Source organism: Lampetra fluviatilis, chromosome 50, assembly GCF_964198595.1.
Source record: "Lampetra fluviatilis chromosome 50, kcLamFluv1.1, whole genome shotgun sequence".
Classification (NCBI taxonomy): domain Eukaryota; kingdom Metazoa; phylum Chordata; class Hyperoartia; order Petromyzontiformes; family Petromyzontidae; genus Lampetra; species Lampetra fluviatilis.
The window spans coordinates 1,906,876-1,934,161 of NC_136324.1; the positions used below are offsets into that span (position 1 = coordinate 1,906,876).

A 27,286-nucleotide genomic window follows, 5' to 3' on the forward strand; every position below is an offset into this window, starting at 1 on the left:
TTGTGACATTGAATAGAAAGGGGACCACAAGGAATGATTGAAGTTTGAAATGCACACTTGAAAGAATCGTGCGTTCCGTTTCCCAGCCATGCATTGAGGAAACATTTAACAGAGCTGTTACGGTGGACTCTATGTGATGTCAACACGATGCCATGTAACAAGACGTGGCAAGACGTGGCATGGCAGCGTGACATGACGTAACGTAACATGACACGGTATCCCCATGCTCGGAAGGCTAACACAGATGGACCCATGGCCTTTTGTGTGTCGCATGATCCTTTATCGGGTAAACCGCCGTGTGATGATATAAGCATCGCGAGGTAGGATTTAAAAAAAAAGAAATGAATGGAATGCAAAACAACAGCGTGTAATGCGGTTGTATTATGATCCCTTAATGAAACAGGACAGGCCAGGCTGCTTCACCATGGGAGAAAAAACCCGAGATAGGCTTCAAATTAATTAATAAAAGAATCACACATCCCCGTGAATTACCGTAACGCTACCATGATTAGCCAAATGAATCAACCCAGATTTTCCACAGTGCCCAAGTCAGGCATTGCCCATAGATTATATGTGATTGGTGTAAAAAAACTATCCATCATTCAATTACGCTTATTGGCCGCATGTGACGTATGCCCTCCTGAAAGCCCAAACGGACTCAGTTGGCTAATTGTGGTAAAGTTCAATTCACTCCTTTGCAATTTAAGTGATATCTAACAAGGGGAATGGGAGAGGGAAGCAATAATCAATAGTGAGCTGCAGCTGAGACAGGCAAACGGCTTTTTACTAATTTACTGAACACAACACTCCGTATGAATGCATGTTGTTGGCTGGCTCGCCAGCCAACACACACAGAAGCCTACAAAATAGAAATGGATGCTTGCATTTTAAACACGGACATGCAATAAGTGTGGCACAAAACAGGCTTCATTAACTGCAGTGCTTGCAACCAGGCTCTACTAACATTGACCACAGGGTTCTGTGGCGTATTTGTGCAAGTATACAGCAAGCTGTTGCAGGGCACAGTGCAAGAGTTTTCCAGTTACAGCAGTTGGATACGGAGCTATAGCGACCATTCCTAACTTATGAATGACCATTGTGGATTTAAGAATCACAGTCAACTTAAAAGGTGGCCATTTTGATTCATCACCAAATTAACCTCATGGCGGTACCCCAGGGTACCATAGTACCCCGGCTCCCGCATAATGCCCGTGATACAGTCATGTTTAGTCTGTTGATGATCGGCGATGCGGCAATCGACTCGTCTCGACGAGCTGTACGCGATGCACCACTACGATGCGTACGAGCGTTCAGGGTTTCGGCACAATCGTCCTCGCTGCGTTTCAACATCGCGGAGTAGCGCCGATGTCGGATTGATTGGTACCCCAGTCGCGGCGTTAAGTACACCCCTGGAAAAAATAGTGTCCCAGAAATAAAATATTTAATTGCCTCAGCCACTTTGTATTATTTGGTACCCCGGGGTACCGCCATGAGGATCAACTGTCCTTGTCTATTTGTTTTTATTCCTTGGGATCCTCCCTCATGATGCCGTCTGGGGATGGTCCCGTAACAATGTTTTGTTTTAAACAATTTTGGGGGGGGGGGGGGCTCAAACAAACACAACCTTTCAGCAACAACGACACACGTCTCTCTCTTTCTCTCAAATGTCGAAAACGCACACTGCTTCACTCCAGCCCTCTGTCGACATCACGCGCGCGTGCAAGTTTTCTTACACCGATAAAATAGGCCTTGCACGGAACCCACCACTTGAGTTGCCACCACTGAGGCACAAACAAGTGGGACACAGCACGGGAAGAACAATGTCTCACAATGCCGCAGGAGAAACTACGTGTAAATACGTTGTCTTGAGTGCGGTGTATTATTACACAACTCACACAAAAAAAACGGGATATTTTTTTAATGCCCTGGGAAGACGAAGAAATTTCCCAGGACACAGCTGCTACGGCAAAAGTATGATACTGGAAAAACCAGAACAGTTGGCAACCTACCTCAGTGCAGGTTTCTGTTTACAAATCATCTCATGCCCAGTGAAATACGAACTGGAGATTGGGAAAGTCGAGTATATATACATAATAACAGTGAATGTCTGATTGGGTCCTAGTTATGTTTAAACACCTGCAGTCCAACGTTCACATTTTATCTGTGGAACGGTGAGCGACGATGCTAGGAGTTGCAGCAAGTCCTATCAACCCCTGGCCAATTAGCACCCCACGTCTACTAATTAGGAGAAAATTGCAGTGCACATAACCCTATCTCGCGCACCAACTGGAGCACAGCGTGCGCGCGAGCGAAGATCCCGCGAGACCGGCGTCGAGGTATGTCACGAGGACGAGGGTTGAGATTTATCAGCTTGGAAGCCACAATTCTTCAATCGCAGTCACAATCAAGTCACCTGTGTTTCGTGTCCACGATGTCGTGTTGCGGGCAAATGTTGTCGTCGTTAAATTTACAGCTCATTTGTCAATCCACTGCTGGATTAAAACCCTCTCACACCGTGTGGGTCATGGGAATTATTTAACAGCATTTAACATAATTATTTAACATAATTATTTAACATAATTATTTAACAGTTGGGTATCACTTGGCCACTGATGTTTTAGCCATGGCTGGGAATCGAACTCTGCATATATGCATTTTGTACTTATTTCAGACTGTACGTAGCCAACCGTGCTAAATCGGAGATTCGGGGGAAAAACAATAAACACAAATACACAAAGAACACAAATAAATTCGTTTTCAATCTCGCACAGTGCTACCAATCACTACATCATTGCTCCAGAGCACAGTGTTAAAATCGACGCGTCGCTTTGATGATTCATGCAGAAAGATGAATCATTGTCGGCCTCAATAGCTGGGCAACAGAATCAAGGGGATCATTATTTATAATTCACCCTCGATGCCTGCGGTACAAATTCACCTCAAGCCACCAGAGTAAAATCATTCAACTGATAGCTCGCAATAGCAGAGAGATCACAGGGTGGGATCATTTGGGTGCAGGTGTCATGACAAAATGTGCTCACAATTGCCTCCCACAACTCTGTAAATGTCGGTTAACTCCAACACAGTTCCTCGAAGGTTTCCGTAAATCCCTCTCTGTTATGAACCACGGTCAACATTCCTTACTTTTTTCGTTTCGCTTATACAGCTCTCTGGTTCGCGTTGTTAAATATTTATCACGCTGGCATCTAAATCCGTATCTAAGCAAAAAAAATGGGGCATACATTTCTGCAGACACGTACTGATTGCCGCGGCTAGTTATATTACATTCCTGTGGTGCTGACCACACGATTTTGAAAAAGCGTGTTCCAGCTCTCAGAAACAATGAGTTAAGAATAAAACTAAAAATACGGTGGGGGGAAGGGGGCCGGTGGGGGTTTCCATTAATCCTTCGCCCAACTCTTGCGGTGTCGTAGAGATGGGTGATTTAGCGTGCGCGGGGCCCTTTACGCTGTGGCCGAAGCTAACCACCACACTCATTAACCCACGAGGTTCTGCTATAAGCAGCTTATGAAGTCTTATTAGCAGCCCAGGGGCATTATTTATAAAGGGGGTGCGAGGCTGTCTGATGTTGTTTCCTGCCCAGGTTCGGTAAATCCAAGGCAGTGCTTTTGAACGTATTATAAAACTAGCGGTGAAATGTTTTTATTTTTGTTTTTAAACAGCATAAACAAGACAGAGCGTGCACATTTAACAGTAATGTAGAATGCGCATAGTTGGAGGGTTATAGCTTCACACTGGAAAAGAGGAAATTTCATTACATTCTAAAAAAAAAATTCGGGGTTTTGTTTGTGTAATGAAAAAGAAACTAATAGCGTTATTTGGCGAGAAGAATACCGCATTGACAAAGCCAACAACATTTGGCGAATACGTCATTAAAACATGATGGATTTAGTTAATGCAATATTTATGCTACGCAATGTATTTTGGGCGATGCGCAATACTTACCAACGTTAACGTGTTTATGTCCGTTTATTGTAACATGAACAGAAATGAATAACAATAAAAAATATACGACAATTATAATACCGTAATTGAATCCCCATTCGTATACTACACCCCATAATTGACAATCCATTCTAATGCAAAAATGCATTACATTTCAATGAATGCATGAATACTGAACTCGGAAAGCAAAGCTAAAGCGATCGTACATTTGACAAAAACTGGAATTCATGAACGCATCGTCATAAATGGGGCAACGTGCGATAGTCATCGGAATAACAATGGGACGGATGGCAACACAAGGTTGGGGCCAAGTGCCACTGTAAAACACAATGAAATGAATGTTCATTTGCAAAACCGTGTCAGGAATATTTCTTTTTCTGAGGTTTGCTTGAAAAGACCTTCACCCACAGGTGCAGAGGTGGGGGAGGCATGGAGTAGAGTGCAGGCCGGCGAGCGGGAAAGTCATTTAAATTAGTCAAGCAAAGAAGACGGTCACGCATTATTATACAGCGGCGGTGTCAAAGGGCACTCCACCGAGAGAGAAGCATCCCCGAGATCAATGGTGGCTGTTGTCGTGACGGCTGGCGGGCATGCGGCCACCCCTTCCTGCGACCCCGCAGAGACATAACGGAATTACGGCCACCCCCTTGACGAATCTGCTCACGACGCTGAGCACTTACCGCCCCGGCTTATCCTAAACGCCAAACGCCCTGGTCACTTGATCCTTAATGATCGGCAGTAAATTAATTCACGATGCCATGGGTAGATATTTTTTTTCTCTCCTACAACTACTGCGTCGCCATTTTTACCAACCCTCCCTCCTCCCCACTCCCTCTTCTTTCTTCGAGCAAATCTCATTAGGAACGAATGTCAAAGTTTAACACAATGACTCTGTTCATTACAATTACTAAATTACTAAAATTAAAAATAAATGCTTCCGGTTAAATTGGATATTAAAAAAATTCCTACCTTTTGTTCAACGGGCTCCGGGAAAGCAGATGATCAATAGTTAAGTCCGAAGTGTGCGTCACCGCGGAAGCAAAGCAGAGGCAGCTGCAAAGCTATAGGGAGCCAATCCTTAGAACGTCCGCATGATTAAACGAAACCCTGAGGAAACAAGCCTGCTAAGAAATTCAAATTTGATGGCTTTAGTCTCAGCCGAAAACTGAGAGGAGACGACCAACCGCTGATAAGAGGCAGTGAGAGACATCTGCCGGTGCCACGCACTGTGTGATGTAGCGCGCCGCGATTAATCCCGCTATTGGCTTGCCTCGTAAACATGCGCGTGACACTTTTAACGGGTTTTTTTTTGGCAAAGAGCAGAAACCTCACTTTATGAAATTCATAGTCACGATAAATTTCGATGCGCGGCTCTCAACTCCGTCCGTTTTGTTGCGTCGCGACGGTGAGGCGCAAGCGGCAATGCAATCGCTCACGGGCGTTTACAGAAGCACGTCGCGATTACTTTCAGGAAACGTTCACACGCGTGACGCTGAAGTTCGGATGAAAGTTGCAAAATCCCCAAAACGCTGTTATTAACGAAGACTAAAAAAAAACACGCAAGAGGAGGTGGAGCGTTGAAATCACTGTGTATCTCGGCGCTAGGAAGATCAATGCGTACACGACAGGGCTGCGAGAAAGGGTGGCAGAATCTCGGGGAGTTTTTCATCCAGCAGTGGACTGACCATGGTTGATGATATGAAAAACCTAATCAGTCGCCAGTTAAGCCAGCCGTTTGCGTAGTTTTGTTTCCAACTGTCCAGCGAAAAAGATTTATTTCGCGACCGAAATCACATCCGTGAAAAAAAAATGCGCGTGCTGATGTCTCAATCTGCGTTGACTCTCGCCAAGTACCAATTTAGGCTTTGCATTTACCCCGTATTTTATGTTGTTCCCTAAAAAAAACGGCATGATTTCCCACAGCGACTTCATTCAGGTGGTAACCCATATGGCGGTCAAACAAGCCGGTGACAACACTGTAGTGTCAAGACAGACACACGTAGAACACTGCACACATACAGGCCTTATGGTTACACATTACACAGTGTTCCCAATTATGTCACTGGGTTGGCTGGCGCACGGTCCTTGTGCATACACAACCAAGTACATCATGCTCCAAATCTGCTACCGATCAAGCGAGCTCTACCGAACACCCAGTGATATGCCCTGCATGAGTATCCCGCTTCTAAAGGAACATGTTATGTTATCGTCTTTTCCCCCTAGACCCCCCCCCCCCCCGCCTAGAATTTGTTACGATGTTGCTATCGGCAACATCTCACGAGACGAAGAGACCCTTTTCGAATTCTCGCAGATCGCGAACTACCCCGTGTGTCAGATACAGAAGGTGACTTTTACACGGGGCTTCTCCTCAAACATTCTTCAATTGGCGCGTTTACTCACGTCATGCGAGTTCCGATACGCCGAGCTACGAGATTGTCACGTGACGGTCAAACTGACGTTTTTAGTTCTCAAAAACCAAAGTTTAATTAAACTTATTCGTTTGAACGGTCGCCAATGAGCCTAACATAACTGGGCTGAGGCCGCCAACAGGTAAAATGAGATATTGTGCAGCTGAAGCGGCAACACATGCTGAAGAAACGTTTTGAGAGGAGCCGATTGGTGAGTCGTCACCATCGTGGGTGGGAGGATTTTGCGTGATATCATGTGGGGGCACAGACTGGCAAAGGTGTGTGTGTGGCCCCTTGCCAGCCCGTGCCCGGGGAGGCCGGGTGGCTCAAGAGATCAGAGAGCTGAGCGAGTGCCGCACAGATCCTGGGGGGGGGGGGGGGGGTTCAGTTCCTGGTAGCCGCGAGTCGCGAGTTTATGGTCTGAGCCCAGTCACCGATGATCGCATAAAACACCCATCGCACCAATGTTCGATTCTGGACTTAATTTGCCTCAATCCAGCTCTGAGCATAACAATAAAAAATCGGTGGCCTGCCATGCGACGAACATTGCTCTCATACGCGGAGTGGCTGGGAAAGTGTTGTATGGACCAGAGGTCACCTGACGGGAGCTCAGAGGCAGCTCTATAATATCTGCTTCTGAGCCATTTGCTAACATGCAGGGTTGAACACTGCTCCCTGAGAAAAACATGTAAATACTCCATCTATTGATACGATACCAAAAGCCCAATCAGGAAACAATTGAGAAAAACTGACAAATAATAATAATAAATATTTTATTTAATAATGATAACCATTAAACATGGGACAATATTGCATCTATCTACTGTATAAAGGTATTTCATATTATTTGTACAAATGTAAATACTTTTGAACCATATCTCACATCTCACCCTAGCATAATATTTCACTTGAAATATTAACTTCCAGTTCTAACCTTATCTTGCTGAATTAAAATCCATCTTAAGTGTCAATGTTCATGTAATGTTTGTCCCATCTCACTACACGATGGTTATAAAGCCCTTACTTTCTAACCATCGAACAAAGACTATCACTGCATTGTGTGCTTTAAGATATGCTTCCGCGTCCGTCTGGAATGCTCTTTCTTCCAATATTAGGAAGCCACTGAAGCTACACACTTTTAAATCCAGATTGAAAACTAATTTGCTTAGAAACGCTTATTGAGTTTAGTTTGTTGTCCTTCCCCCAGCACCTCTGATTAGCATGGTTGGTTACGTACGCTGCAAAAGAAGTTCAACATACTATGGGAACCTCATTTGCCAGTAAAAATATGATAATTGGTTCTTTACCCTTCTATCTGGGTAAAGAACCAATTGCGGTCTATGCAAACATGACTCCTTGTAAAAAGGTGTCAGTTTTGTTGCCAGATAGAAGGGTAAAGAACCAATTATCATATTTTTACTGGCAAATGAGGTTCCCATAGTGTAGATGCTTGCCCCGAGCTCTCATACTCTGATGGTGCATTGTCCTTGAGTTGTGCGCCTTTTGGCGTCATCTGGTCCAACCCATATGAGACTAGGCTCTAAGGAAAGCTGTCTCGGGTGTGGACCAATCAACTTCGAAGACAGTGCACATTATCAGAGTTATGTTCTTTTGTTTGTATTATGACTGCAGGTATTGTGGTCTATGCAAACATGACTCCTTGTAAAAAGGTGTCAGTTTTGTTGCCAGATAGAAGGGTAAAGAACCAATTATCATATTTTTACTGGCAAATGAGGTTCCCATAGTGTAGATGCTTGCCCCGAGCTCTCATACTCTGATGGTGCATTGTCCTTGAGTTGTGCGCCTTTTGGCGTCATCTGGTCCAACCCATATGAGACTAGGCTCTAAGGAAAGCTGTCTCGGGTGTGGACCAATCAACTTCGAAGACAGTGCACATTATCAGAGTTATGTTCTTTTGTTTGTATTATGACTGCAGGTATTGCGGTCTATGCAAACATGACTCCTTGTAAAAAGGTGTCAGTTTTGTTGCCAGATAGAAGGGTAAAGAACCAATTATCAAGTTCAACATACATACATACGTACACCCACAGGTACAACCGTGTCACAAAAACAATCGCGGGCTTTGCGAAATCCATTTCGGGGCACGAGTGGAGCGACCTTTGGAAAAATCATGGCAGAACTCTTGCGATGGCGTTTTGATTGTGAGCGTCGCATCACCACGACGCGACGCGACACGACACAAATTATCCCAGCGGGGGACCACGGCCTCTCACCTTCAGCGTTGCCTCCTGCCGCGAGAAGTCCTCGAACTCGCCGCCCTGCAGCTCGGTCCCGTACAAGGCCTGCTCGGCCCTCGCTAACGACAGCAGCAGCTCGTTAATGTCCAGCAGGTACTCGGCAGTTCCCGACGGCTGCTGGTGCTGCTGCTGCTGCTGCCCTGGCAACCCCATCGTCGTCACGGTGACCGTTGTCTCGCTGAACACCGTTTGCTGCGTTGCGGGAGGAAAGGTGAGAGAGGGACGGGAGGGGAGTTGGGGGCTTGTTAATGCATCGATGCGGGATGAAGCCACGTTAAAACGTTGAAATGAATGGCATGTTACGAAGACGAATGCTTAAGACTTTTGATACGTTAATGCGTAAAATTCAAGCTCGGATATAATTAAAAGTTGGGCGCAGCCGTACAATTTATTTCTCAAGCCACTTCGGGCAGAAATGGCCTCCACTAAAGGGAGCACTCTAGAGATCCCCCCCCCCTCCCCACTGCCAGAGGGTATTTGGCATTCTCCTCCACACTGGTCAGAGATCTTGGAAGAGATCGGAGTACCAACAATGTACCCTACCAGACACGACATGCCGATCGAATAACCATGGTTAACGCATTTACACTACGGGGAGGACCAGGGGTGGGGGCATTTAAACAACTTGGACGTTTTTTCGACTGCGGGGTTGTGAGATTGGTGAAGGAACCGATGCCCTCTAATATGTCAAGTCCAGCGCGCCAATCATTGCACACTGGGAGCATCCCGGGGTAGAGTTAAATGGGTTATTAAGAGGACATTTAATCGGCCCCAATAGGGGGCACACTTAGCAGAAAGGAGAACAAAAAAAATCCTCACTTAATAACCAGGTGGGAGCACATAAAGATTAAACAAAAATATTTGCAATGAATAAATACGCGTGCAGTAATTGTGAAAATTATGTGAACAACAAGTTGAAGTAATGTTGTTCCAATGCTTACATGTTACAAAAAACATTACACTAATGAGCCTAAATATTTTAAAAAGTACAAAACCACTTCGACGTTTGTCTGCAAAAAAACCACACATCCTCTTGCCGATTTCGGCAATACCCGTGCCGATCGCTGAATGTGACTGTGAATTATTTAACCGCTGCCTTCGGGCAAGAACTTTAAAGTGCTGCATTTTATTTTTTTGCGAGCAACATTAGACACTCGATCCTGTCTGCTTGCGAGTGTAGGGGACCCCCCCCCCCCCTAAAGTCTTGGGTACCATAAAAGACTCGCGGAGAAATATAACCACAATTTTCCCCAGACACAAAAAAAATACTTTTAAAAATGCAACTTGTAACATTCACAGTGTTCGCTCCTCACCCTCGTGGACAGAGAGAACGACTCTGAGGCGCGAGGAGAAACCACAGGCAAGCGATGAGCCGGCGCCAACGATCGCCCAAGCTCTGCAGTCCTCTATACATTGACATGTTCTCAGCTCACTGATATATTATTATCAGTTTATTTGTTTTCCCAGGACAGCCTCACTCAAGGCGTGTTCAAGGAGGGGCCTGCTAAGCGTTCACAGGCGGTGGAGATGATCGCTGCTCGTTTCCCGGGGCAGTGAAATGTGCGAGCAATTTTTCGATTTTGACAAAACCTAAGACCATGCCGCCAGCACACGTGACCCTATTCTTTCGTGAAAGAACGTCCCGGGTTCTTGAAGGTCGACTATGCACCAGGCGGTACCGTACCGGACATCCGTTAAAGAAAGAGCTTCGAAGCTCATCTGATTCCTCCTGCAGTCTTAATAAAGATTCTGATTCTGTCAATGTGCCCACAGTATTAACCCAGACGGCCTGGGGCTCAGACCGCACAACTCTTCCCGTGAAATCAAGAGTGCAGTACAACACCGTTATCCTGTACCACAACACCGAGCTCTCTTTGAAGATCTCCCGCCACTGACCACGGATATCCGCCACATTCTACGGAGTTCATTTAACAACCTGGCTCATAATATCCAGAATCAAGGGTGTCCTGGCTGAGTCGCCTTTCGCAGTAGCTGCATCAGCCGCATGGAACTTTCTCTTACGGCACATCAAAGCGCCATCCACTCCTCAAGCAGCAGCTCAAGGGCTCACCAATTTAGACTATCACCTGTCCAGGCCTCCAAATTCTTGAAAAATGTGTTAATTTCGTGAAAAATTGTGCGCGGTTTGTAAATTGTTTACCGTTATAATTAGCATGCGGCAAGTACACTACCACTGGGCCATGCCACCACCCCAAAGACTTCGCTTGACAAGCTGCACCAAACTTAATGGGGTAGCGGAGTGGCGTAGTGGTTCATTATTATTCTTTTTGGGTTCGACCACGTAAACCCGATCTAATCCAAAAAACTCTATTATGGATAATATTGGTCGTGAAAGCCTACGTGTTAAACTAAATAATTATTATTTAACTTAATGCACAAATGTTAATTCAAAGGTCGTAATTTGAATATAAAAGCAAGATGAATAACTTATAAAGCGAATTGATAAAGTTGCAATTACATTTTTTTTTATATATAGAACTGCATGAATGATCATATGTTGTAAAAGTCACGTACTCACTCATTTAGATTAATTTCGGCACGTTCCATACTTAGCCCACTGGCACATTAAGAGGAATATTCTTCTTCTGCTCTGCCTGAATTAAACATTATAAGTATACCAATTAAAATTTATAATGTAACGCTATGCGAGAACACCCAACAAAAGTCACTCTGATTGTGTTCATTTTCATCACGCAAAAAAATCAGTTCACGTTCTTAAATGGCGAGAATAGAAAATTGCATTTCCATGCAACGTTCAGCATGGCATGTCCTCAGCTTAACGAACACAATCAATTGTTAATCATTGACCTGATAGCCATTCTTGACGTTTTGTATGCATGTATGTACATGTGTTTAATTTATTTCGCACCGTACGTAGCCAGTCGTGTTTACCATGCACAACAATTATAACATTAATTCGTAACGTTTTGTCACTCGACCACTGGACGAAGGCCTCCCCTTATACTGTATCGGTTTATGGCGGTTGTCAACCTTGGTTCAACATGCTGGTCACTCTGGGTTGATGAATAGGGGGTTATGCCCAAGACTGGTCTATACATCACTCCCCTTTGATTTTAGCCATCGCCGGAAACCAAATTCAGGTTGCCGGGTTCATAGTGCAGTGCACTGACCACTGCCACATCGCTCAACCCTGAATATCGAAAAAAAGTGGTTTGTTTTAGCATTTGCCTCCGAAGTAGAAATGCACAAGCTATGGTGTGCTGCTATCTGGAATGGATTCTATGCCAGTTTTTTTTTAATTTGAGGAAAGGACGGGGAGTGAAAGAGTGCCACGGGTGAGTAGTTCTGTTTGTTGTTGGAATAAGGTGAAGCAGTACATTTGGAGACCTCACCTGAGATACAAGATAAATCAGTGCCATTTTACACTCGTGCTTAAACGTATAAACGGTAAAGGTGCAGCCCTGCAACGTCTTGCTCACACCAATGCTGGCAAACGAGTCTCCACAAGACAAAGCTTTCGAGTATATTTTTGGCCTATATATATATTTCAAATTCTTGAGAAAAACATACGTTGAATATTAATGTTATGGAGCTGTGAGTGGCAGAATTGTGCCAGAAAGTCGCCACGTATGTAAACAAAAATACAATTTACTTGACTTGACTACTTTTGCACGCTGTCTGGACCAGCTGACTGTGGTGAACCCATTTATACTGCTGGGTGGATGAAGGCAGTGGGGGGAGGCATTTAAAAAAAATTTGCACAATGGCAAACTATTGTTTGAATTTAATTAAGAATTTCATGACCTCTAATTAGCACGGTTGGCTACGTATGGTGCGAAAGAAGTTCAACATACATTCAATCACCAATTAAATGAATTACAGTTAATTTGTCCTGTTTTAAAAGGTATTTCCATTGTACAAGATGAGTACATGAAGAACAATGACCACGGGAATTATACTCCTCTTGATTAAAATGTTTACACTGCAGCCGAGTTCTCTCTCATCACCAGTTCTCTTTATTAAAAGTAAATACCGCTAGTGTGAACTATAAGCACACTCGTCGATCTAAAACACTAAATACACGCTTGCTTGTGCCCACTTAGCATTAGCATATTTTTAAGAACCAACAATCCTTAGGCAATATATCAAAGTTTCATTACTTTTTACGTCGACATTAATTTTATTTTTTTAAAAGCCACAGTTTAAATAACCGTAATGACACTTCACTGACGAACCATTTTTTTTCGGGCGAGCATGCTGCAAAATTACAAAACGCTGAACGAAAAGAATAATTAACCAAGAGGGGCAAAATAACCGCGTCGGAGGTGCGAACGATGGCTGTGCGAGCGCACGGCCGCCCACCAATTTCAGAGTCGCTCGGTGCATTTGGCCAGAATGATCGCGCGGCCACCGATGCCCGGACGCGTTTAAAGAGCGGCGCACCTCCCACTCCGCGTGCCAGACCTCCGTGCCAATCAAGCTAATTGAATCGCCACCATTAAACCCTTTTAGGCAAATCAGGCGTCAAACGTTTGCGCAACTGACAGCAGCGGACGCTCTAATGATTTTACTATAAATAAAACAAGTTCCCGGTTTTTTTTTGCCTCCCAGGCTTTTAGATACTCTGGATCGACTCTGAATGTTAATTGAGGTCCTGGCAGTTTTGCTGCCGCTGCTGCCGCTGCTGCCGCTGCAAGTGGTACGCTGCATTTATTATGCACGTCGTGGTTACGTCTGCGGATCGTGCAACACGGTACATTTTAATTAAGGCTTCCTCAATGTTCACGCGCTTGCGAGCAACCTATCGCCGTCCGCAGCGCGTAAAAAGGCGCGAGCATTTACCTAGACCCATTTTATTTACAAGTTTACATTCTGGCAAACGCCAGCCCTGTCCTGCCGTTCCAGTCACTTTTAACATCAAAATTTGCTACACTGGTCACACTCTAAAATGTTATTCCACATAATGGATTAGTAGACTTCTAGGTGTAGTGGCTTACAATTTGTGAAAGTACGCCACGGTACGGGGTAATGAACTCAATGGGAACGTGTGAGCACACAGGGCAATCGATAATGCTGCGCAGAATACCTACTTGAAGTGTGGGCATTATTAATTTTCCTTTCGTTCTGGTAACGTGGCCACTACAGGTTGAGGTGTCCTAAAAATGCGACGCTGCGCTGTTGATGTTGTGCAATTATTCTTTTGGACACAGCACAGGCAGTATTAATCATCATAAACAGCCCTACAGCTCATCGCTTAATGTGCTAAGCCGCAGTTAAATTATTAAAATGAAGTTTTGCTTTCAGAGCGTTCAACTCTACCTCATAGCCAATCGTGTCAGCGTCAACTCTGCTTTAATGGGCTCAGGAACACTCTCAAACAGACAGCATCGTGCAAAATTAACGACAGCATAGAACCATCCATGTGGTTTGTGGCAGTCTGTGGGAGATCAGAACAGATGCATGCAGCACTGCTGTAATGTTCAGATGGTGGCTTTCAAGCTCACAATCTCTGCCTGTAAATCCCACAGTGACATCCCCCTGCTGCGCATTGCAGTCATGCACAAGTGAAGCAAATAAGAGAAAAAAACGTCCAACAATGTAACAGCGAACTCTGTAAAGTCAACAAAAATAATATCATTCTCCTTCAATTTTGACAAAGCAAAGATGGAGAAAGGAGTTCGTGGAGGGAATAAATTGGATGAAATTATTTATAAGCAATGAAACTTAATTATATCATGGGATCTCCTTTGCCAGTACCAAAATATGATAATAGGTTTTTCCCCTTTTTCTGGCAACAAAACAGTTGCTAAGATGTTAAAACACCAAACTGAAACCTTTTTACAAGGAATCATGTCTGCATTAAACACAATGCCTGTGGTCAGAATGCAAACAAAAAACATCCTCTGATAAATATATGCATTGTCCTTGAAACTGATTGGTCTACACCAGAGACGACTTTCTTTTGAGCCTTGTGCCAAACGGTGTTAGACGCATACTCTTTGGTTCTTTCGGTAAAGTCACATAGATATAAAACAAAATAAATTTCATATCTACGTGACTTTACCGAAATAACCAAAGAGTATGAATCCCTGCAGTCACGAAAACTTAAAATCTAGGTGTTCGACGCCTTTTGGCGTCCTCTGGTCTAACACCGTTTGAGACGAGGCTCAAAAGAAAGCTGTCTCTGGTGTGGCCCAATCAGTTTCAAGGACAAAAAAACAGAATAAAATCCCGAGAGCAGTTTGGAAGGACCGCCGGCGACGTTACCGTCTGGTGCTGCGCCCTGCGGAACTGCAGGAAGTGGCTCTCCAGGTCCCGCCAGCGCTTGGTGAGGCGCAGCATGTTGGGCTCCAGAGCTTTGGCGGCGCCGCCGCGTGCCAACTGCTGCGCCCGCCTCTGCAGCGTCTCGTAGCCCTCCCTGCGCTCCTCCAGCTGCTTCACCAGCTCCTGCGGCGGGCACGGGGGTTCACGGCGATCGATACGCGTCGCGCCGCCGCCGCTCCCGCTGCTGCTGCTGCCGCGCCGTTGCGGCGCGAAGCCTCGCCAGAGGTGAAGCCAGCACCCCGGCACGGCACGCCGTCACAGTCAGAATATTTATTTGGACTGGAGGAATCCGACGAGCTGTGAAGCTCTTTTTTTTCAGCAGGATTGGGCATCAGTCTGCCGCACACTACTTGCAGAATGTGTGCCCCGTACCATTTCAACATTGTCATCCTCTTAACTTGATATTTATTCATACGGGCGACTTCCACGCGGTGCACCCTGATGCGCTCTGCGGCAGGGAAACCCATGCTGGACATCTGTGAAGAAGAGCTTCATAGTTCTTCGGATTCCTCGCGTTTTAATAAAGATTCTGATTAGACCCTGCGAGGCACAAGGTGAACGCAGCAGTACTGGCCAGCGCAAGCAAGAGGCCATGTTGCTATGTGGCTGTTCTAACCAAATAATTTGTGAGCAGTCGATCTAAAATGGCAAATTTGGACCACGATTCCGGCACACATAGCCAACTCGTTCTTGAACGTCGTGGCATCTTAAACGTCCACTGGGAGGCAGACGGCACGTAAATCTCTTGCTATGCCACTGCATCAGGATGGTATGTAGATTAAATGTTTTGTTGTAGATATGTTATGCAATTTAATCCTCCACAAGGCAACAACTGCGAGGGTTGGAGTTGCATCGTCCCATTGCCTGCAGGATGACACTGAGCTACTGCGTATGATGGTAGAGATAATATTATTTTGGCTTGCTCAATAAACACAGCTTTATTTTAAACGTGCCTGTGCCTCTCTGGCAAAGTGTAAACACCATCAACTTTTACCCTCGAATAATCCATCTATGCTTGGGTGCACAACTGCACACATGTACCTGGTCTGCCCCCACGGATCCTTCTTTGTATCAGCCATTGAATAAATGCATCACTGACAGAAATTAACAAGACATGATTTGTATACACGCACTGGTAAAGTGGGCAATTTAAGCTGGAGGGAAAATATTTGGAATAAAAGACTCTGAAACAAGATTAAATAACACCTGCATCTATTAATATGAGATGAAGTGGAGCTGTGTGTGGCCATGCATGCACGCCTGCAGAATTCAGGCTTTGACACATTTCGCACGTGGAGATAAAAGAAGGACGGGATCGGCACCTGAACTTCCATCTCATTGGGCGTCCCCTCCATTCCAGTGAGTCTCTGCTCCGTGTCATCCAACCACTGCATCATCTCGTCCGTCTCCCGCCTGTACTGGTACCAACTTGGCCATATCTCCATCACCTTCTGTCGACGTACAGTCTTCACCTCCTGCGCAGAGAAGAAACACAGGAGAGGCAAAGCGGCGAGAGATCAGGTGGAATGTTCCATTTCATCGGCGGGGTGTGTTCTTACCGACCAGCAGAGCCGATAAACCCAATGTGACCGAGTGGTTCTCGATTATAAAGCGTGAGCTATGCTCCTGCCTGAAGTGCAGTTTTGTACTAATCAATCACTGGGGCCATTTTGCCCGTTGCTGAATATCAGCACAGTTCTGATTTCTCAGTCGTTAATTATTTATATTCGACCTTCTCGCATCGGCGCAGTCCAATTTATTTCATCAGCGCAGCGTGCGCTTGTGCCGCAGCGCACTGCCGAATGATACGCTCGTGATTGTGTTTAACATTTGAGAGCACGACGCGCAATTGGCAATGCAGTCCGCCACTTTAAGCAAGGTGTCTGCAGTAAAATTGTCTTAACCGTTACACCGATGAGGCCTGCAATTTACGCAAATGTAAATCATTATCATCGGTATCCATGAGCAAGCCACTGCTGGTTGAAGGCCTTTGCAATAAATCGCCAGCCCTAACCATCCTGCAACACAACAATCCAACCGACTGTTTTACTGTATTATCGCTTTTCATGAATAAATACATTCGACCTTTCTATTGAAGGTCCAACATTGAGAGAGCGCAAGGCAGCCACTAGGCGGGCACGTTGCAGTGACAGACGAGGGCATGGGGGGTTAACGATCGCGTCAGTCTGGCACGTGCTCTGCCAGTGGTGACAACGCGCCCTCTCAGTTTTGAACATTGTCTATATTTTCTTCATTATTATTTTTAGTTTAGTTTTTGTTAATTGTGAATCTGTCATAAAATAAACATATACATGAATACAAGTAACTAATCCGCACAAACAAAAGATAGCACAAGCTGCCAGTAAGCAAAGCACATGTTAGGCCGGTATTCTTCGTGCACCGCTCGGCTATGGCTCAGTTCTGGCTCAAGCTAAGCACGGCTTTTGAGGTGGCTCCATGCGTGGTCGTGTTTCCCGGCCATGTTCAGGACTCCCACGAGCCGAGCCCGAGGCAAACGAGGGCTGATCCACTCGATCGGCTTTCAAAGAAACTGAGCGCCTCAGCAAACGTCAAGAGAATACGGCCCTCAAGACTGGCGCGCCCAAGGGGCACGGCTTTCACCGGTCGCGTCGGCCTACCGCAGGCTCCGCGCTGGTGTCATTGACTTTGAGCCCTCTAGCCGTGTCCGGCTTCGGGAGAGCCTATCGTCTCTGAGGCTGTGTTTGAATGCAATCTGGTAAGCAGCTTTGTGGAGGCTCTAGGGTCCATTATCCAAGGCCACACTTCACCACCTAAGGCCCTTAAGAGAAAATCAGTGACTTATTCCTCTGCACTTCTGTCTCGCGTACATATGTATGCACACTTCACTTATCCAGGAGATGTATTTATTGATGAAGGAGATATGGAATACGATAAACCCTCGCTATTCACGAGTTCTGGATTCGTGAGTTTCGCTTATTCGCGAGTTACTAAATGTACACTAATTCCCCCAATCGCGACCCGCCGGACTCGAGCATTCGCGAGTGTACGTAGTTGCTGGACCACCAACACCGGGGAGGTGCGCACATAATCTTACTACGTTTGAAACTGTCTGCGAAGATTTCGCACGCCACCTCGGCCGCCCGCTTTGCGCGTCCGCACTTTCTTCTCTCATAGCATCTCCCGAGAAGTCATCCCCCTGAATTCCTCACCATCACCATCATCTCCATCACCGTCAAATCAGCATCAAAGGTAATTTACAAAAAACGCATAGTTCTTTATAATTCATTCATTGTAGTCATTGTTATTATTCGTACCAGGAACGTAGCTCCATTGTTTTCCCCATTGGAACAAGGTTTCTGCATACGGAAATTCTGCATTCGCGAGCATTTTCAAGTGCATAACCCGTCCCGAGTGGAGAGGGTCGACTGCACACCCGTTGTGGCACGAGGAACAACTTCCCCTTTTTACAAGGGCTTCCAGGAGGCAAGGGCGGCCTGCATCTTTGGCCTTACCTTTATTGTCGCGTACTTGTTCCTCAGCGCCTTGAGTTTGGCACCGATTCTCTCCCTCTCGCTTTCATCCTTCGTTTCTTTCAGTAGCTGCTCCCCCGTCTTCAAAGCCTCTTCCACCAAACCCTCAACAACATCCTCCTGCGATTGCGACAGGAAGGCGGCAACTCAATGGTGGGCACGGAGTGGGGTGTGAACAAGTGAACACGCTCATACATTGATAATTGTCCCCGGCAGCCTTGATACTAGCACTCATTAATATATACTTTATTTTCCTTTTTTCCAAATACTGAAACGTGAATGTGCTTTTCAAGACGACTTCAGTGCACGTAAATGTCAGGAAAAACTAAACTACAAGGTGTCAATGATGAAAAATAAAACGATGCTAACACTGCCATCGGAATATGTGCAGCCCCTTGGTTTTTTGTGTGCAAAATAGCACCCAATAATGGCAACATTATATGGAAGTCCTTCATAATGTATTCTGAGTAGGCTTATCGATATGCACAATGGCAAAAGAAGCTGACATGTAAGACGTTAAACCTGCGTGGTTACATGCAAAGATATCATTTTTCTGACAGCTACTCTTGGGTGATCGGATATAGTTGACGTCAAGTGTGCAGAATATTGACAACGATCTTCGGATTTGTATACGTTTACTATGCTTTTCTTCCCCAGGGGCAGCCAAAATTACCATTTGCCATTTTCATTCTGATTGAGAATGCTTTGGTGACAAATGCTAGCACACTTCAAGCAAGGCAAGGTTTGTACAAAAAAAAAATAGACGTGTTGGCCCAGATTGAGATTAGAAAAGAAACACTTAGGAAGTTTGACAAATATATATCGTCTGAGCATTATATGAATCGAGGCCTTGAATGCGTGTGTGTGTATTTAATTACGGAGGAGGCTCGTGAAAGACGCTACTGAGCAGTTGGAGGCAGTCGCCCTCCAACAACAACTGAGAGCAGAGGAGCGACGCTCACAACAGCGAGCGGAGCACCGGGCAGCTAAAATGCAGCAAGATGGCACAGTAGGGAGAAAAGCTGGTGCATCTACGAGTCATTTCAGTCGGCCAACTCATGGCAACTGGGTCTCTCCCGTGACCTCCTGTCAGCGAGCCTTCGACACGTCACGTGGCTTCTAAGTGCACCTGGCCTGGCACAGGTGCCGCGGTGATGGCACCGTCACTTAGTGGCGAATGGGGGGGAGGGGGGGAGGAGCGGTGGTATAGTGATTAGCACACTGCGCTACGAACCCTGAGACCCGAGTTTGATTCCCACTCACGGCCAACACCAGTGACGATTATCTACACTCATCCTGGGCCTCCCTTAGATCGAATCAGCCTCAAATAAGTACCTGGTGTGGTGTGTAAACATCGCCACTGGGCAGACAAAGGCGGTCGGATGTGGTGCTGGCCACCCACCCCCTTATGTGCTGTGCCGGCCTTCATAGGTGCAAATAGCACTCGCCCCAACAGTGTGTTCAGGCTAAAAAAGAGATCTTTGCCTTGTTTTTAATTCGAGGTTTTAAATATATATATATAATTCCGTAACATCTTAGGCTGGATGCGTGCGGATTAAAATGTCCATGGGGGGGGGCGGGGGTGGAAAAAATCAGGCACTGTGGTAAAATTTAAATTCCAATGCTGCTGTGGCTTTTGAAGCACATTTAGCAACTTTTGTTTTACAATTTCACTCTAACGCAGCATGCAAACAACACTTATACAGCTCTGTGAGCACAATCAACGCCCCCCGTGCAAGCATCTCGAGGCGTTTTTTGACAGCTCAATGAAAAAAAATATCAAAATCGCCGTTGCAACAAGGTCACAGTTAAAATTGAAAATCAAATTGTGGGGTTGAGTAGATTGAAACAACAACAGTTTTCTTTACTGTAGATGAAATGACGTGGAATTATCACGTCACCGATATACACATTGTAATACAGCCCGAACTCACTGCAGAACAGGCGCATGGCCAGATGCAGTCACCTTCTTCAACGATAGAAAATTATAGGACAGCCGGCAATGTGACTGCCAATGATCACCAGAGCCAGGCCCTGGGTCACACGATCCAGCATTGCCGGATTCACAAATCACGGATCGGATGATCATGGGCAAATGTCACAGATGTCCACCAAGCCTCCACAGAGGCTATCGAATGGCTTAATAAACATGGCTATACATGCACAACGTTGCTAGTTTCATCTTGGAATACAGAGAGAAGATTATCATACGTACTGAAGTAAAGAGCAACAACAAGACAATGTTCTGGTTTTAGTTCGTCACATGAAGATCAACTGGCTTGATAGAAATAGAAAGTTGAATCTAAGTAGAAACAAGATTGGCTAAAGATCGGACGAAGAAACTATATAGGAACAAAAAAAATATTGGGAGTTTGGAAGGATTTTTTTAAAAAGTACTTTAGTTCTGCCAGCAATATATTTATTTCGAAGCATAGTCCATTGAATCCTTTAAAAAGTGAGTCGAGACTGGCTCATAGATTTTAAGGAATAACAAAGCGTCACCTGGTAATGCTACGGAGTAAACAGTGTTTACCCTGAAATACCTTGGCACGGCATTTACTCAGGGGAGAGCTGTATTTGGAAGTGATGCCAAATAAACGAGTCATGGTTCATGACATCACCCGTGCGTTGGCATGGTGTTTGTGGTCAAATGTTTTTTTTATTTTGATTATTTTGCCGAATCGGATAAGAACACCTCTTGTAAGTGTTACAACTGTTACACGATTCCCGTAAAGAAAAGAACAATTTCCACATGTGCGAAAGTCTCCTCACGTTACCATTGCAATGTCAGAGCGATCGCAAAGAATCTAATGCGTTTTTTTTTATTTCCCCCCCATGAAAGTTTTGCCCTCTACCACTTATATCCACTGTCATATCAACAAAGTTTGTAAGGATAAGCTTTCTCCCTATGGAATTAAGTAATCAGAAGTGTGACATCCCCAAAGCGGAGATGTTATAACAATTATAGGTACTTACACAAACAGTTTATCAAGCCCTAAACTGCTCTCCTCTCCCCTATTAGATTAAAAAATCCTCCTGCCAACTGAGATTTTTGAATATCCTGGGGGAAAGGACGTATCTCTCTGGTGGGCTTTTGAATCGTTCCGTGCATTTGTTCGGCACGATGTTCTGAAGCACGGTGGCTAAGAGCTATGTTGCGTTCCTGCAGAAGCTCCCAGCACGCAGAGCGAAATGCCGGAACATCAAGAACTTCTTCAACAACTCAGCGAAGCCCTTGGATTCGAAAGCACGTGGGGCAAAGCGGCAGACGTCGTTTCGCTGAACGACACGTGGTAGTGTGCGGGAACACGTCGGAGAGCCGTAGAGCGCAAATTTGTCCTCAGGCACGTCTTCCAAATAGTTTATTTCCAGTGTTTTAGCGGTTATGGCAGGTAAGCGCACAAACCAAATTTAATGCTACATCTGGGCCATGAAACCATCCTGGCAAAGCGGGCAAAGTCTCAAAAAAACACCGTCAGGTAAAGTTTCACGCACAGTGTGCGCGCGTGCCGCATGGAAATGGAACACGTTAATGGGTAAACAAGACAAAGGTGTCCAATCAGCTAAGGAACGCACTTAACATGGCAACTGGGAGTCTCAAATCAGCCCGGCCCTGCCCCGTGCCTCTCGTCGCCCGCCCATAATGTGCAATTAGCAGAATCTCCTCCACGTGATTTGTAATCGGTTGGGGGGGGGGGGTTTCACGTCCGACTAATTACCACACTTTCCCTTTTCTTTAAGTGAGCAAGTGTGAAATTCCCGGCGACGTAAGATTGGCAAGTGTGAAATTACGGAGCCGACCCCGGTGTTTACCGCGGTGCGCCACCACGTACTCCACTCTCCGGCCCCGCAGTGATTAGACGAGTGCCATTTGCCACCTCAATTATAGACTGTCAAAGCAATTTTACAATTTGAAGCAATTAACAGTCTGCCAACGTAAACTGCGAGAATTCCAATTCCCATTGCAACATGTGGTGTCCTTTCACGTAAAAAAATCATCAGCAGTGGGAATAATAAACACATTTTTTTTTTAAAGTGAAGTTACTCATTTTAAGTGGCTTAATAAAATACAAATGCCATGTTGACTTTAGGAAATAAATGTGGATATTAAAGACGCTGGTTCCTCCCCTGCCTTGGGGATTTTAGTAAAATCACAGACAGGGGAGTTATATAATTTATTGATTCTTTTTGCCATAACAATGGAAGCCATTTATTTCTACCATGATTATTATTATTTTACTTGTTTTTTTTATAGCATTTGTTTAGCATCATTGTGTCCATTACTCTGCGCTTCCATCCTTGCATTCTTCAATTTTGTAATCGTGATGACTTTGTTTCAACTTAAATGACCGCTATCAACCTTGGCAAGCTTCACAATGTTCGCTCAGAACAATTTTAAATGACAAAGAAACTAAATTAGTTCGCTTTTGCTCACTGTTGTAAATTCTATTTGATAAAAATTCAATCGCAGCTTTCCAAACACTGACAACTGAAGGTGTTGTCATAAACTATTTCAAAATATAAGAACGCGTGTTTTTTAATTCTATTTCTACAACAAATGTCTACGTGAGTGACACGTGTTGAAGCCTCTGATGTATTTATAATGACACAAATATAATTCTAAAACTCTACATGCCGTCAATATCTCCGGATGCAACAGAACAAAATAGAGATGTTTCTTTTTCCCACAATCTTCAGGAGCCCCCCCCCCCCTTGCCCCACCGAATTGAAATAGCGAAGGCCAGATTTGCTTGTGTTATGCCATGCGGGTCCCAAATGGCCTCATACAGGAGCGGAGGTACAGAGTAAAGGCTTTGATGGAGACATGAGGATATTAAAAAAAAAGCTGAATAAATAGGCTTTTCTGCCAATATTAGGTCACTGACACAATGCCTTCTATCAGTATTGATCAAGAAATCCCATTTTGCAGAGACGCTTGTTAATTATATTTTTGTGCAGCCATTGGATATGGCTTCGTATTGCTCCATTTTATGTATTACTTTACTCTCCCCAATGTGTACCCCGTTAAATGTGTCAATGGTAAAAAGAAAGTAACATTTCTATCTATAGTCTCTCAAGCAGTTTGATCTATGGTTTCATGTCACCTGTAGATTATAAACTATTTGGCTATTCTAACTTATCGCATAAATTAAAATTTTTCAACCAAATCACACAAATTCTTTAGATATTACAAGCAAATATTAAATCATCAAAACATAAATAAGCGCGTTATGTCAATATTTGTCGGATAAACGACTTGTTTCCTGTGAGCTATAGTGTGGTGGTAAACAGACTGCACTCTCAACCTGGCAACCCGACTTTGAGTGCCAGGCAACAGTTATTGTCAGTCATGAGCAACGTTTACAGCGGTCCTCCCTCCTCTACACACACACAATTCGTTTAACATTCAGAGTAGCAGTTAGTCAATCGGGAGGCTGCATTTGGTGACATAAAGAATGTATACTACCACCTATTCAAAGAAATCCAGCCAAATTTCGATTTAAAGCTTTCATGACTGCAGGGATTCATCTTCATGTTTTATTTTGATTATTTTATTATTTCCCTTCTACGTGACTTTACCGAAAGAACCAAGAAGATGAATCCCTGCAGTCACGAAAGCTTTACATCGAAATTTGGCTGGATCTCTTTGAATAGGTGGTAGTATACAGTCATTACGTCACTAAATGCAGCCTCCCGATTGACTAACTGCTACTCTTAAAATAATAAAAATAAAACATGTTTTATTTTTATTATTTTATTATTTCCCTTCTACGTGACTTTACGGAAAGAACCAAGAAGAGAGATCCAGCCAGTATGGAGAAGTAGGCCAAATACCCCCTGGAGTGGCTCCTCTAGAGCTCCTTATAGTGGTAGGTCCTTCTCCCCTTCGGAGGTGTGAGCAAGCACTTGTTTTAGCTTAATAGTTGTACTGGTAAAGAGAGGGTACACTGGTGTAATAAGTGCCAGCCAAAGCTCATTTAAGCACTGAGAAACTTGACCTTTTTGAACAGGTATTAACTAAACCTCACCCTTTATATCACGCAGCTTTACAAGTCTCTCGCCTCTCACATCTGAACTGTAACATTTGCAGTTAGCTAAAACGTCAATATTGAATTCATTATTCTCTCTCTCAGAAATATTAAACAATTATAATCAAGTGAAATTTTAGTTGGGCCTGTTGCGTAATATGATCGAGGCTGAACTAATGTAGGGCACGTAACTCCGCATCAACTCATAATCGATTTAAATGGATCCTTACACTTATGATACGTGCATTGATTGGGGCATGCGAGAAGAGATTATATTTTAAGATTCATGAAAATTGCACGCAGATTATACCACAAACAATAACATTCTGGCTAATGGTGCAAACACAACTGTGCGAACGATATAATATAAAAACAGGCAAAGTTCATATCAGCAAGAAAAAATATAATTGAATCTTGAATCAAGAGACACCGCTAAATTGTGACAATTCATAACATTTATGAGGGTTGGTGGGGGAAACGTGATAGCATTGGCCCTCCCCACCCTTCTACATTTTTATAGTCAAGTAAACATAATGTCAGTGCTATATTTTACACTGCTGGTGGGTTTTCTTCAGACTTGCCCCGTCGTAACGTAAGTTGCCAACAGCGGGAGCAGCATTTAACATTTGTCTAAAGTTGGATTGTGTCTGTGGCCCCCACTTCGGCTGTTTGTATTCCCCTGCCCCCCCACCCTGGTGGATAGCAGACAACCCGTGGGTCAAACACAAAGACACAGTCCCCCCGTATAGCCTGAACAGACTGGTGGGGCAAGTGCTGTGAGCGAGCACCTCTGAAGGCTGGCATGGCACACGAGGGGGTGGGTGGGTGGCCAACACTGCCTTTGTCTCCCCGGTGGTGATGTTTACACACCACCCCAGGTACTCATTTGAGGTGGAATCGACCTAGGGGAGGCTAAGGATCAGTTCAGATAATCATCACTGGTGTTGGCCATGAGCCGGAATCGAACTTGGGTCGCCGGGTTCAATGCGCAGCGCCCTAACCACTACGCCATCGCTCCCCTTACACATGGGTCACAACAACAACACCCACCATTCGCCACTAAGTGCCGGTGACATCACCACGACACCTGTGCCAGGCCAGGTGCAGTTTAAGGCCACGTAAAGTGTCGAAGGCTCGCTGACAGAAAGTCACGGAACAGCCCCAGCAGGTGCCGTGGTTTTGACTGACCGAGATGACTGGCAGATGCACCAATATGGGTCACACACGCGCGCGCACAATTACATTCATGTGTTATAGCGATTACAGAGGCCGAGGGACCTCCACGTGGCCAGCACGCACCTTTCCTTCCTCAAAATCTTCCTCGTACAAATCTTCTCCGCGCTGAATGTCCGCGTCGAGCTGCCTCAGGGCGTGCTCCAGGCCCTGTTCGCGAGAGGCCGCCGCAAAGACGACGCCGGGGGTAGTAGCGGCCTCCGGCGACGTGGGCCCGTCCGTGCCGTCGCCAAACGCCATGCGCTCCCCTCCCTGTCGCCGCCAATGCAAAACGGCCGGGGCCGACGTGGCCGCGGCCGAAAAACCCATGCGGGTCCAAAAAAACAAAAACAGGTCGATCGTTAGGGCTTCCAAAACTCAGCCGGGTCCCCCGACAGCAGCCTGATCGTCAGGGCCGCTTTAAAACAGTTGCCTAGTCACGCGTTGTAATTGTAGAAGACGACAGGCCTAACGCGTGTGCGCCGAACACATTCCGCCGCGTAATATTGTTCTGGAGAGGCAATGGGCCCGATGGGTTAAAGAATGTTTATTTATGCGTGGAGACACAGAAGCAGTGTTCTGCTAATTTAATATGTGTGTGCGCTGGTGGAACGGCAGCAGCTGTTGAAATTATTTTCAAGTGGAGACTGTTCAATGCCTCTTCTTTTTTGCGGTTGTGATTGATCCCCTGCGTTAGACTGGCAACGCAGAGAATTTCATCAACACAAAAACGGGGTCACCACTAGGCACCGGCCACGTTGACAAAACAACGACCTGGGAATCGACGTGAATTTGAATACCGTGAGCGCAAAAAAAACCTCGGAATCGCCGACTTTACGTAAACGAGTGGCACGCACTCGTAATTGTTTTCTCCCGATTAAAAAAGAAAACACGCAACTAATAACGCGTGGCACATCGTACGCACGTGCGTGAGTATGTAAACAAAAATCGATGGCGTTTTAAAATGACTAAAAACGAATAGCTCCAAAAGAATGTATGTTTGTGCAGCCCGTGTGGGCATGGTGTGTACAATGTATTTAATGCCGCTGTCGCAACACACTCAGTGATCCTTGACGAAGGCTATGATTAAAACCTATTATGAAAATTACAGTCATTTAACACTTTAATTACCGGACACATCAACGTTTTTGCCGTTTTGTTCTCAAGTCTATGGAAATTGCATGTCCTATAAATTGTCGCGCTGCAATTAATTTTATTTTTATTACTTTTATTATTACTACTACTACTTTCATTGTTATCGTTATTATTCCCCTCATTCCCGCTAATCCGTATAATTGCGCTCCCCGCATTTTAAAGGCCCTCCGCAAATACCCTAACAGCAAATGTGGGAGGTACGGTCGGGGTAGTTTTTTTTTATTCAAGATTGTGGCGAAATTCTACACGCTACAACGTGACGTGCATCCTTGTGGGTTTATGCACGTAAAATTATCAACGGCGTGACTCACAGGTGACTGTTTCTTGAGTTAAAAAAAAAAGCCCACCAATGGGGCCCAAACACGAATGAACGATGGGGGGGGTGCAAAAAAAATGGGACGAGCACACACATCGTGTAGAATGGTTTAGACACTGCTATG

The 27,286-nt window shown here is 45.0% G+C and overlaps 1 protein-coding gene across 3 annotated transcripts in view; it reads right to left on the reverse strand.

Moving 5' to 3' along the window:
- LOC144948610 (dystrophin-like) overlaps positions 1-27,286 on the reverse strand; it is a 639,922-nt gene that overhangs the window by 292,809 nt on the left and 319,827 nt on the right. For all 3 annotated transcript variants that reach the window (XM_078878206.1, XM_078878207.1, XM_078878208.1), the window contains 5 exons: positions 25,779-25,964; positions 18,433-18,570; positions 16,261-16,413; positions 14,882-15,061; positions 8,609-8,824 (listed from right to left, as the gene is read on the reverse strand). In XM_078878206.1, coding sequence (XP_078734332.1) covers positions 8,609-8,824; positions 14,882-15,061; positions 16,261-16,413; positions 18,433-18,570; positions 25,779-25,964 — 873 coding nt within the window. The remainder of the gene's footprint in view (positions 1-8,608; positions 8,825-14,881; positions 15,062-16,260; positions 16,414-18,432; positions 18,571-25,778; positions 25,965-27,286) is intronic.